The sequence below is a fragment of the Schistocerca gregaria genome, chromosome 8 (assembly GCF_023897955.1).
Source record: "Schistocerca gregaria isolate iqSchGreg1 chromosome 8, iqSchGreg1.2, whole genome shotgun sequence".
NCBI lineage: Eukaryota > Metazoa > Arthropoda > Insecta > Orthoptera > Acrididae > Schistocerca > Schistocerca gregaria.
Genome location: NC_064927.1, coordinates 160,762,001 through 160,780,217, shown reverse-complemented (window position 1 = coordinate 160,780,217; position 18,217 = coordinate 160,762,001). Strand labels below are relative to the sequence as shown.

General features: G+C 41.1%; 1 protein-coding gene across 2 annotated transcripts in view; it reads left to right on the top strand.

Annotated features, from left to right (window-relative positions):
* The window catches only part of LOC126284409 (mucin-19-like), a 404,135-nt gene that overhangs the window by 366,304 nt on the left and 19,614 nt on the right, over positions 1 to 18,217 (top strand). For both annotated transcript variants that reach the window (XM_049983322.1, XM_049983321.1), the window contains exon 8: positions 16,217 to 16,401. In XM_049983322.1, the coding sequence (XP_049839279.1) occupies positions 16,217 to 16,401 (185 nt within the window). The remainder of the gene's footprint in view (positions 1 to 16,216; positions 16,402 to 18,217) is intronic.

Below are 18,217 nucleotides of genomic sequence, written 5' to 3'. Positions count from 1 at the left end.
CATTATTGCTAAAATGAATGATATTCAAACAACAGTCAGAGCAGATTTTATCAGTTTAGAATTCATTGGGCAGACTGTAACATTTGCTATGTTTGACAATGAACAAAGATAAAATGAACATGTAAAATAATTTTGTGATGATAGTGTTGTTCACTTGATACCATAGGCACTTACAGTATCAATAATAACATTATTCAAAAATATCATAAATGTGTGTCTTTAAATTATAAATTGACATCACTATCGCACTCATCATTGTAAATTTCCTGTGCTTCAGAATTCAGCACTATAGCAACCACCTTTTTTGCAGTTGTATGTGCAAGATGTAATACCTATATTTTCTAGTTCAGTGAGAATATGAGTCAGTAATATTGATTTATTCACAATTTTTAATACTAAAATGCTCTATGAAGTGATGTCAGATAGTCTGAATGGTTGACACTTCCATAAAGGTGACTAATTTTGCATAATATAACCTAAATTCTGTTAGAGTTTGTAACATGTTAAGTAGCTTAATTGTTGTGCACATATTAATTTACTAACATGTTAAATATTATAATTGTTGAACACACATTAATTAATTGGATGATAAGCAATCTAGATTTGCATTTTGCTTAATCCATATTGCTGCACAATTCATAATCCACAGTGCTGCACATGTCAGTATTTGGTGAAATGTGACAGTCAAATCAGTAATGTCTAAGAATAGTGTGAGATCTTTTAAAAATGCTATTCTTTCATGATATGTGTAACCTGGAGTAATGAACTTTGCAGACCACACTACAACATACTCAGGAACTGAAATTATTACAGATTTTTCTACAAGTGTGGTTGGCACAATAAGCTATTCCTCCATTTTCATGAAGGAACTGTCACTTATTTTCCTAAATAAGTTACTAAAATCAACTGTCATCATTAATTGAGTGCTGCAAGGTCATGTCTGTTTAGGCAATATTGGGCCACGCAGTGTGTCTGCTCTGCTTAGCAGATATGGTCCTCTTTGTTTCCAGGAAGTCCAGCCTTTGTAGTGGACCTCTGCTCATGTGTCACAGAAACATAGTTAGTTCCCATCACCTTATGAAATAATTCTGGAATTTTACACAAGTTCTTCTCTTTTATCAGAAATTTTGTCTCATTACCAACTAACGTTTGTTTCTATCTTTGATTTTTTTCTTTTTATAATAGTCAGTTAAATAACATTTTTCAAGACAAGTGATTTTCATTTTGCACTTTCTCCCTTCCCCTTTTTCTAGATATGCTTTCACCTCTGTAAGTTTTCACTACTAATTGTGATACTCACTGTATATAAATCTTATACTTGGTCACCTCTGGCACCTCTTTGAGCTTGGTTCCCGAGGCAGCAGCTTGTGCTGCATGGGCCTTAACCTGTCTCCTCTTGTTTCTCAGTCTGCTTCTTTAGTTTTGCTTCCTTCTGCGAAAACAGTTTGTGTCCATAATCTTTATTTTGGTTTTGTGGTTACTTAATTTGCTGATGTAATTAGTTGTAATTTTCCCCAGACTGTCATCACTAATGCAATCTTGTATGGTGATGCTTTGCTTGAGAGAAGTTGGCCAAAGCTTGCTTCTTGACTAATATTGTTTGGACAAAAGTGGAGTCAAGTTCCTGATCACCAGAATTTGTTCAGCTGTCCTGATTTAGACTCTGAAACCCTCTGAATAATTGTGATTCCTTTGTCAATTGAAGACATTTAGCTCGTTGGATCCCTTCATACAGTTTAAGAGGAGTATATGGTGTCCAACCTTAGGATCTATCCTTCTCAAGTCTTTCATCAGAAACAACATAAACATAAATCTACACTCCATATGCACTTTTCATGATCATTTTCACTAATCAGCCACACTTAAATCTCAAATTTTGTAAAAGAATGGTTCTGAAAGGATGTATGAGGAAAACCTCTCATAGATTTAGGCAGCTAATTCCTAAGGGATGTCCCAGCCGATAATGCCCCTTAGTTTTTATATTTAATGTGAGGTGTGTGGCAATCATTTATTGAAGCAGATAGATAAAAATAAATGTGCAAACAGTATAAAGCATAACCAATGTAAATTCACTCGTCATCATTTTCCATAGATCTCTTCAAAGAGATAGGATGAGCCAAGGTATACATTAACAAAAGACAAGGAAATCATAGACATATAAACTATACTGTACTGATAATGAACAATCACTGTAGTGCATAATAGTATTCATAATTAGGCCAATTGAAAGAAGACTACTATTTGGCAAAAATCTGATGTCTCCCAAGTAACTCTAATCTGCTATCGATAGCTTAACATTTAGTTGATTGCAGTGATATTTTTAACAAACAGGGTGTGTACAACTGGGACAATCAGGAAATCTGGGAAAAAGTGGGAATTTTTTCATCTGGGAAAAATCCACGGAATTATACATTATTTTAGTTTTCCATTAAATTTTTATAATTTTGCGTGGGAAGAACTCATACTCTAACAATGAATTTTACTTTAGCCTGCTACTGCAGAACAGTATTTTAGCAATAAAACTTAAAACTAGAGAATAGCATCAAAAATAAAACCTTAGCTGCAAAGAAAATATACCACTTACAACAACAACACACATGCACACACAAGCTTCTGTAGGCAGCAGAATATGTTAAAGTCTTTTGATGAGCATGATGTCACATCTGTTTACATTTTTAACAGGTCATGGGAAAATATTATGAATGGGGGTTTTAGAAGTGTTAGGCTCAAAGTAAATTTCCTTTTATGCAACATGAATTATGTTAATCAAATTTTCTTACACTACTCCCATGCAACAATTTGTGCTAACTGTGCACTTTCTTGTTAAATGTCTGCTTGTAGTGATGCTTATTTGATTCCATTACTCTCTCAATCAAAGGATCTGTTCTCAGAGGCTCTAGATCCTTTGCAGCTAACTTTTGATGGTTAATTTAATTTTGGGTTCTCAGAGGGAGAATTTCACTCTGCAGTGGAGTGTGCACTGATATGAAACTTCCTGGCAGATTAAAACTTGGCGTTGAACTGAGACTCAAACTCGGGGCCTTTGCCTTTTGCAGGCAAGTGCTCTAGTGACAGAGCTACCCAGCATCACTCACAACCCCTCCTCATGGCTTTGCTTTACTGTTAGCATTTAAAATACATTCAACATTGTCATGTTTACACTTCACATGATAGCAGATTCCTGCATGGTAAACAATCAACTCCAAACACAAAGTGCCATCTGTGGAAATGATTAAACTCAACTAGTAACGTCTAACAACATGGTCACTTGACTAGAATACAAATGAGGCACTGAGACCCATAAGGGCCTAAAGCTCAATGCCCTCGACCCCACATTTAAGTGAGTGATACAGCTTTCCATGAATTTTCATATGTATATTATGTGAGCCTACGGCACAGATAAACCTGACTCACCGTAAGATCAACAGATATCAGAAGTATGAATACATGCTACAATGAACAATCATCAGTGATGTTCTTTAGGCTCTCCTGATTCTTATAAGGGAAATTCTCCATTGCACCATCCTAAGATCTAGTGGCAAGAGGGCCCAGTGGATAGCCCATCAAAAACTAAATATACATCAAGCATGAAAACAGGAGGAAGGTATAATGAACAGTGGGAGGAAGAAAAAAAAAATTATGTCCATGTCATGGTGTAATGTCCATTTGCAACAGCGAGGTGTAAAGAAGAGGCCCATAATGAAAGTGGGATTCTGGACTATTAGCTGCCAAAAGGAATTGGCATTCAAATGGCAACCAGAGATGTTTGATGAAAAGGCGACAAGTCCATTGACTCCTCCACTAGAAAACACGTCTGATGTGCCATATACAGCATTAGTGACAGTATGTGTGTCATACGATAGGAATCTCTTATCGACACACCTAACTTGTATGCCAGATGAGTGAGTGAGATATGCATCCTTGCCCAATTTTGGTGTTTGCATGAATGTGAATGTGATCACTCCCAAATGATGAAAACATAATTGTTTATAACAGAGGGAAACATTCCATGTGGGAAAAATATATCTAAAAACAAAGATGATGTAACTTACCAAATGAAAGTGTTGGTATGTTGATAGGGAAACTAACAAATGCAAACACACACACAAAATTCAAGCTTTCACAACCCACGGTTGCTTCATCAGGATAGAGGGAAGGAGAGGGAAACATGAAAGGATGTGGGTTTTAAGGGAGATAGTAAGGAGTCATTCCAATCCTGGAAGTGGAAAGACTTAACCTTGGGGGGAAAAAGGGACAGGTATACATTCATACACACACGCATAACTATCCGAACATATGCAGACACAAGCAGACATACATAAAGGCCATAATAGTTTGTTACACAAGCTGCAAAAAATGAATGCAGCAGTTTCATAATCACACAGTTTTCCACATGCTCTATCAAAACATACGTTTTTAACATTTTTGAAGTTGCATTCCATTTTGGAAGTTTTGATTCTGGAATTCCTTTGTTGTAACATTGCTCACAACGATTTATTTGTTGTTTTCTTTTCAGTGAGGTGTCTATGTTTTATGTTGCTGCTTGCACTATTCATCCCATTTGCTTCGTACCATGTGACTCATATTCTATAATCAGTGTATAGTATGACAATTACCCAGAGTACAGAAAGATAACAAACAATGCAATGACAAGACAGACAGTTGGTAGTGTTGTCATCATCATCATCATCATTTTATTGTTCTTTGTTTCCCCTCTATCCAACATTTGGTTGGGTTGTGGTATCAATGGTACTACACCATTTTATTTGGTCTTTCCATCATTCTTCTTCCACAATTTGGTTCCATAGCAGGTTTCTCCTCTTTAAACTCATCTCTCTTGTATCAGTCCATCTTTTTATCTTTCTTCCTCTTGGCCTCTTGCCCTCAATCTTTAACTCCGTCATTCTTCTTGGTATTCTTCCATCCTCTTCACATGCCCAAACCATTTTAATGTATTGTTTTCAATTTTCTCAGTCAACTTCTCCACTACAATTTCCCTCCTAACATCTTCATTTTTCAGTCTCTCTCTCTCTCCTCATCTTCTCTAGCATACTTCTCAGAAACTTCATTTCACTGGATTGTATCCTACTCTCCTCTCTTCCAGTCAGTCAAGTCTCTGAGCTGTAAATTAGTAGAGGTGTGAAGTAAGTCTTGTATAGCACCAGCTTGCACCTAATTGGCACTTCCCTTCCCCACACCAAGTCCTTCACACTCGTAAAATGTACTACTCTGTTGTATGGTTTTGCTAATTTCCATCTCCAAACAAGCATTCCCCATTAATACACTTCCCAAATATTTAAAGTTGTCCACTATTTCAAAATCCCGTTGATTAATATGAATTTGTCCCTTGCCCTCTCTATCCTCTCTGGTTACCACCATGGTCTTGCTTTTCTCCACACTAAATTTCATTCCAAATTTCTCGACCTTGCCATTTAGGATGTCTATTTGTTTTTGTACCTCTGTACTACTTGTTACCCACACCACAATATCACCAGCAAATAGTAACAGCATAATCTCCCTTCCTTTATGGGATTCTTTTGTCTCTTTGACTGTTTCATCTATCACCATTATAAATAGTAGTGGTGATATCACACTTCCTTGTCTTAGTCCCGTAACATTCTTAAACCATTCAGTTCTTCCAACTGGTGTCTGCACACAACTAGAGCCTTTTTTGTACATTGACTGGATGACTTCAAATGTTTGCTTTCCAACTCCCTTCCTTATCAAGGTTGCCAGTACCTTTTTCCCTGGGAACACTGTCATATGCTTTCACTAGGTTGAGAAATGTCATCACCAGATCTTTCCTATACTCCCAATGTCTTTCCATCAACTGTCTCATACTAAAGATTGGGTCCACTGTTGATCTACCACGACGAAAGACATACTGCTCTTCTTCTAACTGCCCTACCACTTTTGCTCTCACTCTTCTTTTCAGTATCCTTTCCATTATTTTTGCTACTGTGGATATGAGTGTGAGCCCTTGATAGTTGTCACATACTTTCCTGTCACTGTTCTTGAAAATTGGGATTATTATTCCCTTTCCCCATTCTTCAAGTACACATTTTTGGGTCCAAATGCATCTTATGTTGTGTAAAAAGTAAACAAAATAAATTGGCACAAGGGAATTTTGGACACTGCTTCTCCACTTTGCAGTTGAACAGCTTGACCAGTTAACCAAGCCATCATGGCTGTTCCAGCACACTTGATGTACTTCTTAAGCTTGGACCATTTGTTTTTTCTATTTTGCTTTTTTTTGCAGTTAAGTACATCTTCTTCCTTCATGCTTGATGTGTGTGTGTAGGTTTTGATGGTCTATCCACTGGCCCATCTTACCACTAAATATGAGGGAGGGGGGTAGGGGGTGCAGTGGGGAATTTCCCTTGAAAGTAATTGAATGGATTACTATCTGATAAAACTGATGTAAATAAAATAGAAAAAAACTTCCACATGGGAAAAATATATTAAAAACAAAGATTCCAAGACTTACCAAGTGGGAAAGCACCAATAGACAGGCACAATAAAATAACACACACACAAAATTTCGAGCTTTCGCAACCAATAGTTGCTTCGTCAGGAGAGAGGGAAGGAGAAGGAAAGATGAAAGGAAGTGGCTTTTAAGGGAGAGGGTAAGGAGTCATTCCAATCCTGGGAGTGGAAAGACTTACCTCACGGGGAAAAAAGGATAGGTATACACTCGCACACACACATATCCATCCATACATATACAGACACAAGCAGACATATTTAAAGGCAAAGAGTTTGGGCAGAGATGTCAGTTGAGGCGGAAGTGCAGAGGCAAAGATGATGTTGAATAACATGTGAGGTATGAGTGGCAGCAACTTGAAATTAGCGGAGATTGAGGCCTGGTGGATAACGAGAAGAGAGGATATATTGAAGGGCAAGTTCCCATCTCCAGAGCTCGGATAGGTTGGTGTTGGTGGGAAGTATCCAGATAACCTGGACGGTGTAACACTGTGCCAAGATGTGCTAGCCGTGCACCAAGGCATGTTTAACCACAGGGTGATCCTCATTACCAACAAACACTGTCTGCCTGTGTCCATTCATGTGAATGGACAGTTTGTTGCTGGTCATTCCCACATAGAAAGTGTCACAGTGTAGGCAGGTCAGTTGGTAAATCATGTGGGTGCTTTCACATGTGGCTCTGCCTTTGATTGTGTACACCTTCCGGGTTACAGGACTGGAGTAGGTGGTTGTGGGAGGGTGCATAGGACAGGTTTTACTCTGGGGGCAGTTACAAGGGTAGGAGCCAGAGGATAGGGAAGGTGGTTTGGGGATTTCATAGAACCAAGAGGTTACAAAGGTTAGGTGCACGGCGGAAGGACACTCTTGGTGGAGTGGGGAGGATTTCATGAGGGATGGATCTCATTTCGGTGCAGGATTTTAGGAAGTCGTATCCCTGCTGGAGAGCCACATTCAGAGTCTGATCCAGTCCCGGGAAGTATCCTGTCACAAGTGGGGCACTTTTGGGGTTCTTCTGTGAGAGGTTCTGGGTTTGAGGGGATGAGGAAGTGGCTCTGGTTATTTGCTTCTGTACCAGGTTGGGAGGGTAGTTGCGGGATGCGAAAGCTGTTTTCAGGTTATTGGTGTAATGGTTCAGGGATTCAGGACTGGAGCAGATTCGTTTGCCACGAAGGCCGAGGCTGCAGGTAAGGGACCGTTTGATATGGAATGGGTGGCAGCTGTCATAATGGAGGTACTGTTGCTTGTTGGTGGGTTTGATGTGGACAGATGTGTGAAGCTGGCCATTGGACAGATGGAGGTCAATGTCAAGGAAAGTGGCATGCGATTTGGAGTAGGACCAGGTGAATCTGATGGGACCAAAGGAGTTGAGGTTGGAGAGGAAATTCTGGAGTTGTTCTTCACTGTGAGTCCAGATCATGAAGATGCCATCAATAAATCTGTACCAAACTTTGGGTTGGCAGGCTTGGGTAACCAAGAAGGCTTCCTCTAAGCGACCCATAAATAGGTTGGCATACGAGGGGGCCATCCTGGTACCCATGGCTGTTCCCTTTAATTGTTGGTATGTCTGGCCTTCAAAAGTGAAGAAGTTGTGGGTCAGGATGAAGCTGGCTAAGGTGATAAGGAAAGAGGTTTTAGGTAGGGTGGCAGCAGGTGATCGGCATGAAAGGAAGTGCTCCATTGCAGCGAGGCCCAGGACGTGTGGGATATTTGTGTATAGGGAAGTGGCATCAATGGTTACAAGGATGGTTTCTGTGGGTAACAGTCTGGTTAAGGATTCCAGGCATTCAAGAAAGTGGTTGGTGTCTTTGATGAAGGATGGGAGACTGCATGTAATGGGTTGAAGGTGTTGATCTACGTAGGCAGAGATACGTTCTGTGGGGGCTTGGTAACCAGCTACAATAGGGCGGCTGGGATGTTTAGGTTTGTGAATTTTAGGAAGTAGGTAGAAGGTAGGAGTGCGAGGTGTCGGTGGGGTCAGGAGTTTGATGGAGTCAGGTGAAAGGTTTTGTAGGGGGCCTAAGGTTCTGAGGATTCCTTGAAGCTCTGCCTGGACATCAGGAATGGGATTACCTTGGCAAACTCTGCATTTAGAGTTGCCTGAAAGCTGACGCAGTCCCTCAGCCACATACTCCCGACGATCAAGTGCCACGGTTGTGGAACACTTGTCAGCTGGAAGAATGACGATGGATCGGTCAGCTTTCAGATCACAGATAGCCTGGGCTTCGGCTGTGGTGATGCTGGGAGTACGATTAAGGTTTTTCAAGAAAGATTGAGAGGCAAGGCTGGAAGTGAGAAATTCCTGGAAGGTTTGGAGAGGGTCATTTTGAGGAAGAGGAGGTGGGTCCCGCTGTGATGGAAGACAGAACTGTTCCAGGCAGGGTTCAATTTGGACAGTGTCTTGGGGAGTTGGATCATTAGGAGTGGGATCAGGATTATTTTTCTTCGTGGCAAAGTCATATTTCCAGCAGAGACGACGAGTGTAGGACAGTAAATCTTTGGCAAGGGCAGTTTGGTTGAATCTGGGATTGGGGCTGAAGGTGAGGCCTTGGGATAGGACAGAGGTTTCGGATTGGGAGAGAGGTTTGGAGGAAAGGTTAACTACTGAATTGGGGTGTGTCTTTCCGCCGTCGACCTTACCTTCGTAACCTCTTGGTTCGCCCCCCTTGAAATCCCCAAACCACCTTCTCTACCCTCTGGCTCCTTCCCTTGTAACCGCCCCCTGTGTAACACCTGTCCTATGCACCCTCCCACCACCACCTACTCCAGTCCTGTAACCCGGAAGGTGTACACAATCAAAGGCAGAGCCACGTGTGAAAGCACCCACGTGATTTACCAACTGACCTGCCTACACTGTGACGCTTTCTATGTGAGAATGACCAGCAACAAACTGTCCATTCACATGAATGGACACAGGCAGACAGTGTTTGTTGGTAATGAGGATCACCCTGTGGCTAAACATGCCTTGGTGCACGGCCAGCACATGTTGGCACAATGTTACACCATCCGGGTTATCTGGATACTTCCCACCAACACCAACCTATCCGAACTCCGGAGATGGGAACTTGCCCTTCAATATATCCTCTCTTCTAGTTATCCACCAGGCCTCAATCTGTGCTAATTTCAAGTTGCTGCCACTCATACCTCACCTGTCATTCAACATCATCTTTGCCTCTGCACTTCCGCCTCAACTGACATCTCTGCCTAAACTCTTTGCCTTTAAATATGTCTGCTTGTGTCTGTATGTGTATGGATGGATATGTTTGTGTGTGTGCAAGTATATACCTATCCTTTTTTCCCCCTAAGGTAAGTCTTTTCACTCCCGGGATTGGAATGACTCCTTACCCTCTCCCTTAAAACCCACATCCTTTCATCTTTCCTTCTCCTTCCCTCTCTCCTGACGAAGCAACCGCTGGTTGCGAAAGCTCGAAATTTTGTGTGTGTGTTATTTTATTGTGCCTGTCTACTGGCGCTTTCCTGCTTGGTAAGTCTTGGAATCTTTGTTTTTAATATATTTTTCCCATGTGGAAGTTATTTTCTATTTTATTTACATAATTAATTTGAACCCAACAATTATGTTTGTTATTGTCTCTGTTGCATTTCGAAATCTTTTCTATCATCTTACTTTCTCTTTTTGTTTGTACAAGTAGTTTCATTTTGTATTCATCTTCCCTTTTTCCGTAATCTACCATACATTTTATCCTGCCTAATTATACTCAATAATACATAATTTACTTCCAAACCATAACCTAAAACTTTTAACGCTTTCAACATTACTGCTGCTATAAAATCCACTGTTCCAAGTTTACAAACATTTCGTGTAAACTCGTGAATACTATTTCACAGCTTCGGTTCCTTTCGCCCATTAAACAACCATCCCAGCTATTTCCAACAACTTTCGCCCATTTCCATTCCCATTTTTCCCACATAACCGATCATTTTTTAGCACCTTCCCACAGGTTTAAACGTTATTATTTCTTTGTCAAACAATTTTAGCCTCATTTTCATTATCTGCCAGTACATAACCAGTCCTTTGAATACATTTACACCCAGTTTTTTTCGAAATTTTCCTGAATTTCCCCACTGTTTAACGTGTTTTGGAGACAACACAACTACCTAACCTTTGCACCCATTGTTGTTCACCAACCTAAGTTCAGCACATGATCAACATAGCTCATCTCAAACCATCACTTTTTCGATTTTTTCACGCCTTTATCTCTCCCTATATATATATCTATTTATTTTCACTTTAACCTCATGTTACCCTTTCCACCTCCTAATACCATGTCAACCTCACAACATCCCTACAACGACCCCATTAAATTTTATTTACATTCCCTCCGCAAACATGCCTTCATCCTAGCCAGGTTACGCTCCCATATTTTATTTACTCAGGCTTGTCTGACATTTGGCATTACCCCCAAAGGCCTCACACTTGAAGTTCCCATCTCTGGCTGCAATCCTTCTTTCCATTAGTCCTTATACCAGTTCCAATCTGCACAATCCATAGCCCTCACCCGCCTAATCCTTCACCTATACATCGACTTGGCCAATGAACACACCTGTCAACTCCTATCCCATATCAAAGTCCTCAATCTTTCCTCTCCCACATCCACACCGGCTGTTCATAGCATCCTCCTACAGGCCAACTGCAAATTAGAACAGCATGCCACCCTCCACCTCAGAAAACTATCCAATCTCCTGGTTTCCCACCTCCAGAAAGGCAACTCACTCACCCTCCACAACCTTTCCAACAAACCTCAACCTCCTCTCATTGCACACAGACCCAGTCTCACCCATCTACTCAATCTCCCACTTCCAGCTCCACTCCCCCCAACACCTCAAAATTCTAGTCCACACAATCTGGAACCACAACACCCCAATTCAGTAGTTAACCTTTCCTCCAAACCTCTCTCCCAATCCGAAACCTCTGTCCTATCCAAATGCCTCACCTTCAGCCCCACTCCAAGATGCAACCAAACTGCCCTTGTCAAAGATTTACTGTCCTACACTCGTCGTCTCTGCTGGAAATATGACTTTGCCACAAAGAAAAATAATCCTGATCCCACTCCTAATGATCCAACTCCCCAAGACACTATCCAAATTGAACCCTGCCTGGAACAGTTCTGTCCTCCATCACAGCAGGACCCACATCCTCTACCCTCAAAATGACCCTCTCCAAACCTTCCAGGAATTTCTCACTTCCAGCCTTGCCTCTAAATCTTTCTTGAAAAACCTTAATCGTACTCCCAGCATCACAACAGCCGAGAAGCCCAGGATATCCGTGATCTGAAAGCTGACTGATCCATCATCATTCTTCCGGCTGACAAGGGTTCCACAACCGTGGCACTTGATCGTCGGAAGTATGTGGCTGAGGGACTGCATCAGCTTTCAGGCAACTCTAAATGCAGAGTTTGCCAAGGTAATCCCATTCCTGATGTCCAGGCAGAGCTTCAAGGAATCCTCAGAACCTTAGGCCCCCTACAAAACCTTTCACCTGACTCCATCAAACTCCTGACCCCACTGACACCTCGCACTCCTACCTTCTACCTACTTCCTAAAATTCACAAACCTAAACATCCCAGCCGCCCTATTGTAGCTGGTTACCAAGCCCCCACAGAACGTATCTCTGCCTACGTAGATCAACACCTTCAACCCATTACATGCAGTCTCCCATCCTTCATCAAAGACACCAACCACTTTCTTGAATGCCTGGAATCCTTAACCAGTCTGTTACCCACAGAAACCATCCTTGTAACCATTGATGCCACTTCCCTATATACAAATATCCCACACGTCCTGGGCCTCACTGCAATGGAGCACTTCCTTTCACGCCGATCACCTGCTGCCACCCTACCTAAAACCTCTTTCCTTATCACCTTAGCCAGCTTCGTCCTGACCCACAATTTCTTCACTTTTGAAGGCCAGACATACCAACAATTAAAGGGAACAGCCATGGGTACCAGGATGGCCCCCTCGTATGCCAACCTATTTATGGGTCGCTTAGAGGAAGCCTTCTTGGTTACCCAAGCCTGCCAACCCAAAGTTTGGTACAGATTTATTGATGGCATCTTCATGATCCGGACTCACAGTGAAGAACAACTCCAGAATTTCCTCTCCAACCTCAACTCCTTTGGTCCCATCAGATTCACCTGGTCCTACTCCAAATCGCATGCCACTTTCCTTGACGTTGACCTCCATCTGTCCAATGGCCAGCTTCACACATCCGTCCGCATCAAACCCACCAACAAGCAACAGTACCTCCATTATGACAGCTGCCACCCATTCCATATCAAACGGTCCCTTACCTGCAGCCTCGGCCTTCGTGGCAAACGAATCTGCTCCAGTCCTGAATCCCTGAACCATTACACCAATAACCTGAAAACAGCTTTCGCATCCCGCAACTACCCTCCCAACCTGGTACAGAAGCAAATAACCAGAGCCACTTCCTCATCCCCTCAAACCCAGAACCTCTCACAGAAGAACCCCAAAAGTGCCCCATTTGTAACAGGATACTTCCCGGGACTGGATCAGACTCTGAATGTGGTTCTCCAGCAGGGATACGACTTCCTAAAATCCTGCCCCGAAATGAGATCCATCCCTCATGAAATCCTCCCCACTCCACCAAGAGTGTCCTTCTGCCATCCACCTAACCTTTGTAACCTCTTGGTTCATCCCTATGAAATCCCCAAACCACTTTCCCTACCCTCTGGCTCCTACCCTTGTAACTGCCCCCGGTGTAAGACCTGTCCTATGCACCCTCCCACCATCACCCGGAAGGTGTACACAATCAAAGGCAGAGCCACATGTGAAAGCACCCACATGATTTACCAACTGACCTGCCTACACTGTGACACTTTCTATGTGTGAATGACCAGCAACAAACAGTCCATTCGCATGAATGGACACAGACAGACAGTGTTGGTTGGTAATGAGGATCACCCTGTGGTTAAACATGCCTTGTTGCACGCCCAGCACATCTTGGCACAGTGTTACACCAACCTATCCGAACTCCGGAGATTGGAACTTGCCCTTCAATATATCCTCTCTTCTCGTTATCCACCAGGCCTCAATCTGTGCTAATTTCAAGTTGCTGCCACTCATACCTCACCTGTCATTCAACATCATCTTTGCCTCTGCACTTCCGCCTCAACTGACATCTCTGCCCAAACTCTTTGCCTTTAAATATGTCTGCTTGTGTCTGTATATGTATGGATGGATATGTCTGTGTGTGTGCAAGTATATACCTATTCTTTTTTCCCCCTAAGGTAAGTCTTTTCGCTCCCGGGATTGGAATGACTCCTTACCCTCTCCCTTAAAACCCACTTCCTTTCATCTTTCCTTCTCCTTCCCTCTCTCCTGACGAAGCAACCGCTGGTTGCGAAAGCTCGAAATTTTGTGTGTGTGTTATTTTATTGTGCCTGTCTACTGGCGCTTTTCCACTTGGTAAGTCTTGGAATATTTGTTTTTAATATATTACTATATGATAAAATGCATAACTTAATATACCATAACTTAATACACCATAACTTACTCAGAAACCCACAAAATAGAATTACTGTCAGTACAACACATACTGACGTCCAATCTAATTTCACTGCAGTATATAGTGAGTGAACCACCAAATTTGAGGAGTGTGTAGCAGGATTTATGCCGAGCATATGGGGGTAAAAGTCTGTCGCAGTACACTACCACCTGGTGGCACTGACGTAAACTTCTAGTTGGGAGGCAATGGCTAAGCGTGCACATCGTCAACTGTGCACATTGTTTATCAAATCTGTATGTATTTGGCCCATAAGGCAATTATGTTATGTGATTTGGTCATGCACAAAACCTCCTTAAAACGTGCGCAACTGAAGGTGTGCTCACGGGTCTGTTGCCAGGTTTCACAGAGTATAAAGAATCAGTAGCCCATTACTTTTATGTGACGTATCTTTCGGATTGCAGTATCTGTGTTATGTCTAACAGCATTCACAGAAAAATAACCAATAAATCTGCTATGTGTCAAAATTTGGGTGGTAATGTGCTATTGTGCTCTTACACAGCACCTACCACTGAATGGACGTCAAAAATTTGGCATTTGGTACCACTGCGGAATCATCTGAGCCTCTGCTTTAGACCTTCCACTCTGCCGCAAGCAACTGACCCTTGGTACACTGTTACAAAGAGTGAGCTTAGCCTGTACCTCAAGTTTGATGTTAGCTTACATCAAGTCAGTCATCCACTAAAAGGGCCCAGAGCTTACCTCAGAACCCAATCAGCATGCATCATTCTTGCTGACATGAGCCACAACATGCAGCCGGTTCCACTCAGTGCACTCAATAGTTGCTAGCAGAGCCTTCTCCACATTACATATGAGCTCCCTTGCACCTTCTCCCACTTGCTATTTTCCTGAAGGGCTCCATAGCCCACCCTCTGCTCTCATTGAGACTGGGCTGGAGATTTGATCACTGGCTCAGAACTGTTTTCAACACTGCGCGGTCCTTTGTAGCTATTGCTAAGATGTAATGAGTCATCCGTGCTGCATGTTTTCACATTCTCCTTCCGCCCAGAGAGACATGAATCCACCACTAGCCACCACTCATGCCTGATTGGAGGGAGACTTGTCAGATGCTGTGTTTCAGAAGACACAGTGACAAAAGCGTTACTGGGGGATTCCAGTGGCACCGAAAATATTATTGAATACAAATGTATCAACAGTGACTTTTCACAACTATCTCAACTCTCACAAAAACTACTGTACATAATGGATATGCAAGCTCTAAATGTTAACAAACACTAGACAATCACATAAAACCACAGACAGGAATGACTTTTTGACAGAAGTACATGAAAAACAAACACTAAATGAGGCAAAATGTTGTTATATAATTCAAACTGCTGCCTGCTCCTGCTGGACACTTTTTCCACTTGGGTAGCTGACCCTACACTGACTAATAAACTAGTAGTTCAAAATGTGTTGGAAAATGGTGGTGTTAATGGCAGTTTGATGCTACATTACTAACTAAGATCATAAGAAACCTACTGCAGGAAATATGTGAATATGAAAGCTCTAAATGTAAGTAAAATTTAAACAATCAGATAATAACACACTTCTCGGCATAAACTTGTGGAAAGTAGACACTGAACTAAACTAAATGCTGTGTTCTAACTCAAATGGCTTATGCTGCTGCTGCTTCTCTTCATCTCAAATGATGTGATGTTTATTACTTATAATGCATCAATTCTATCTACCTTATCTGTTGATCCAGCTATCAGATTTTTATATTAAAGAATTTTAAGTGACATCTGTAGAATTAGTGGATGGATACTCTTTTGAATGATATAAGTGAATTTTTTCTTTCATATTTATAGATACTTTTCATAATTTTGTTTGTAATGGTAATCAATAATTTGTGATAATAATGTTTGTCAAGTGAAATTAAAGAGATGATTCAGACTTTTATTCACTTGCATGTTCTTCTGCACTCAGTTAATGAGTATAGATGTCATTTGTCAACACATAATACAGTAAATTTGTTAAATTTTGTAGTAGGTTTGTTGGCTGAATATGACGTTTATGAAAATTGTCTTCTAGACATTACGATAATAACAATGACTTAAATATAATTACATTTTGGGAGGCATTCATAGAATTTTGTTGAGGTTGAGAGAGAAAGGCGGGGGGGGGGGGGGGGGGGGGGGACATGAACTTTCTTCTAAATAATTTGGACTCAAATGTAATTAATGTTTACAGAACCCCATCTGCTGATAATGGAATATGTAATGTATGGGAAACTTTTGGCTTATCTTCGTGACCACCGAACTAGACGAAAGTATTTCAACTTCTGTGAAGATGATTCAGATGCTCTTACATCTCGTGATCTCACTATTTTTGCCTACTGTGTTGCACGTGGAATGGAATACCTTGCTTCAAGAGGAGTGAGTATTTAACTCTTTTATTATATAGCGTATATTGGCCTGCATTGCTTTACACTTTGTTTGCTCATATACCATTTAGGGTGAATCAAGTACACTACTGTATACATCAAATCATCATAGCAATATTATTGATTTTTGAGGTGAAGGAATCGACTATGTTCATACGTAGTATGTTATAAAATATGCTAACCATTTAATAATAATATTCATACATTTTTATACATAATCATTACACACTCAATGGACTTTTACCTAATACCTTCTCACAAATCTGATGATGTTCTAATTTCATTCTGCTTTACAACATTCTGTTTATGTTAAAGAACAATACATTACGGATTACATTTTTATGTTTTAGTTGCAAGATATTCACTTAATATTTTAGAAACATTTTTGAATTACATAATTTTTAGAGTGTTTTACATTTTAACTTAATAATTTGTGGAAATTTACTAAAAAGTTCTTTTCTTTTCTCTAGTGATTCATTTTCTCTCAATATTAAAGCTTATTTCAGCATGCTTTACTCTCAGAAGACCAAACTTCCAGATTATTTTGCATACTTTCACTCTGTCTTGGAGGTGCACAACTATCATCTGACACAATGCATCTAAAGTAAACAAAATATTCATCATCATCATCGTCATCATCATCATCATCATTTAAGACTGATTATGCCTTTCAGTGTTCAGTCTGGAGCATAGCCCCCTTATAAAATTCCTCCATGATCCCCTATTCAGTGCTAACATTGGTGCCTCTCCTGATGTTAAACCTATTACTTCAAAATCATTCTTAACCGAATCCAGGTACCTTCTCCTTGGTCTGCCCTGACTCCTCCTACCCTCTACTGCTGAACCCATGAGTCTCTTGGGTAACCTTGCTTCTCCCATGCGTGTAACATGACCCCACCATCTAAGTCTGTTCATCCTGATTGCTACATCTATAGAGTTCATTCCCAGTTTTTCTTTGATTTCCTCATTGTAGACACCCTCCTGCCACTGTTCCCATCTACTAGTACCTGCAATCATCCTAGCTACTTAACATATCCGTAATCCCATCCATGTTGATAAGGTAACCTGAATCCACCCAGCTTTCGCTCCCATACAACAAAGTTGGTCGAAAGATTGAACGGTGCACAGACAACTTGGTCTTGGTACTGACTTCCTTCTTGCAGAAGAGAGTAGATCATAGCTGAGCGCTCACTGCATTAGCTTTGCTACAGCTCGCTTCCAGTTCTTTCACTATGTTGCCATCCTGTGAGAATATGCATCCTAAGTACTTGAAACTGTCCACCTGTTCTAACTTCGTTCCTTCTATTTGGCACTCAATCTGTTTATATTTCTTTCCCATTGACATTTCTTTCGTTTGGGGGATGCGAATCTTCATACTATAGTCCTTACATTTCTGATCTAGCTCTGAAAAATTACTTTGCAAACTTTCAATCGAATCTGCCATCACAACTAAGTCATCCGCATATGCAAGACTGCTTATTTTGTGTTCACATATCTTGATCTCACCCAGCCAGTCTATTGTTTTCAACATATGATCCATAAATAATATGAACAACAGTGGAGACAGGTTGCAGCCTTGTCTTACCCCTTAAACTACTCTGAACCATGAACTCAATTTACCGTCAACTGTAACTGCTGCCTGACTATCCATGTAAAGACCTTTAATTGCTTGCAAAAGTTTGCCTCCTATTCCATAATCTTGTAGAACAGACAATAACTTCCTCCTAGGAACCCGGTCATATGCCTTTTCTAGGTCTATAAAGCATAGATACAGTTCCCTGTTCCACTCATAACACTTCTCCATTATT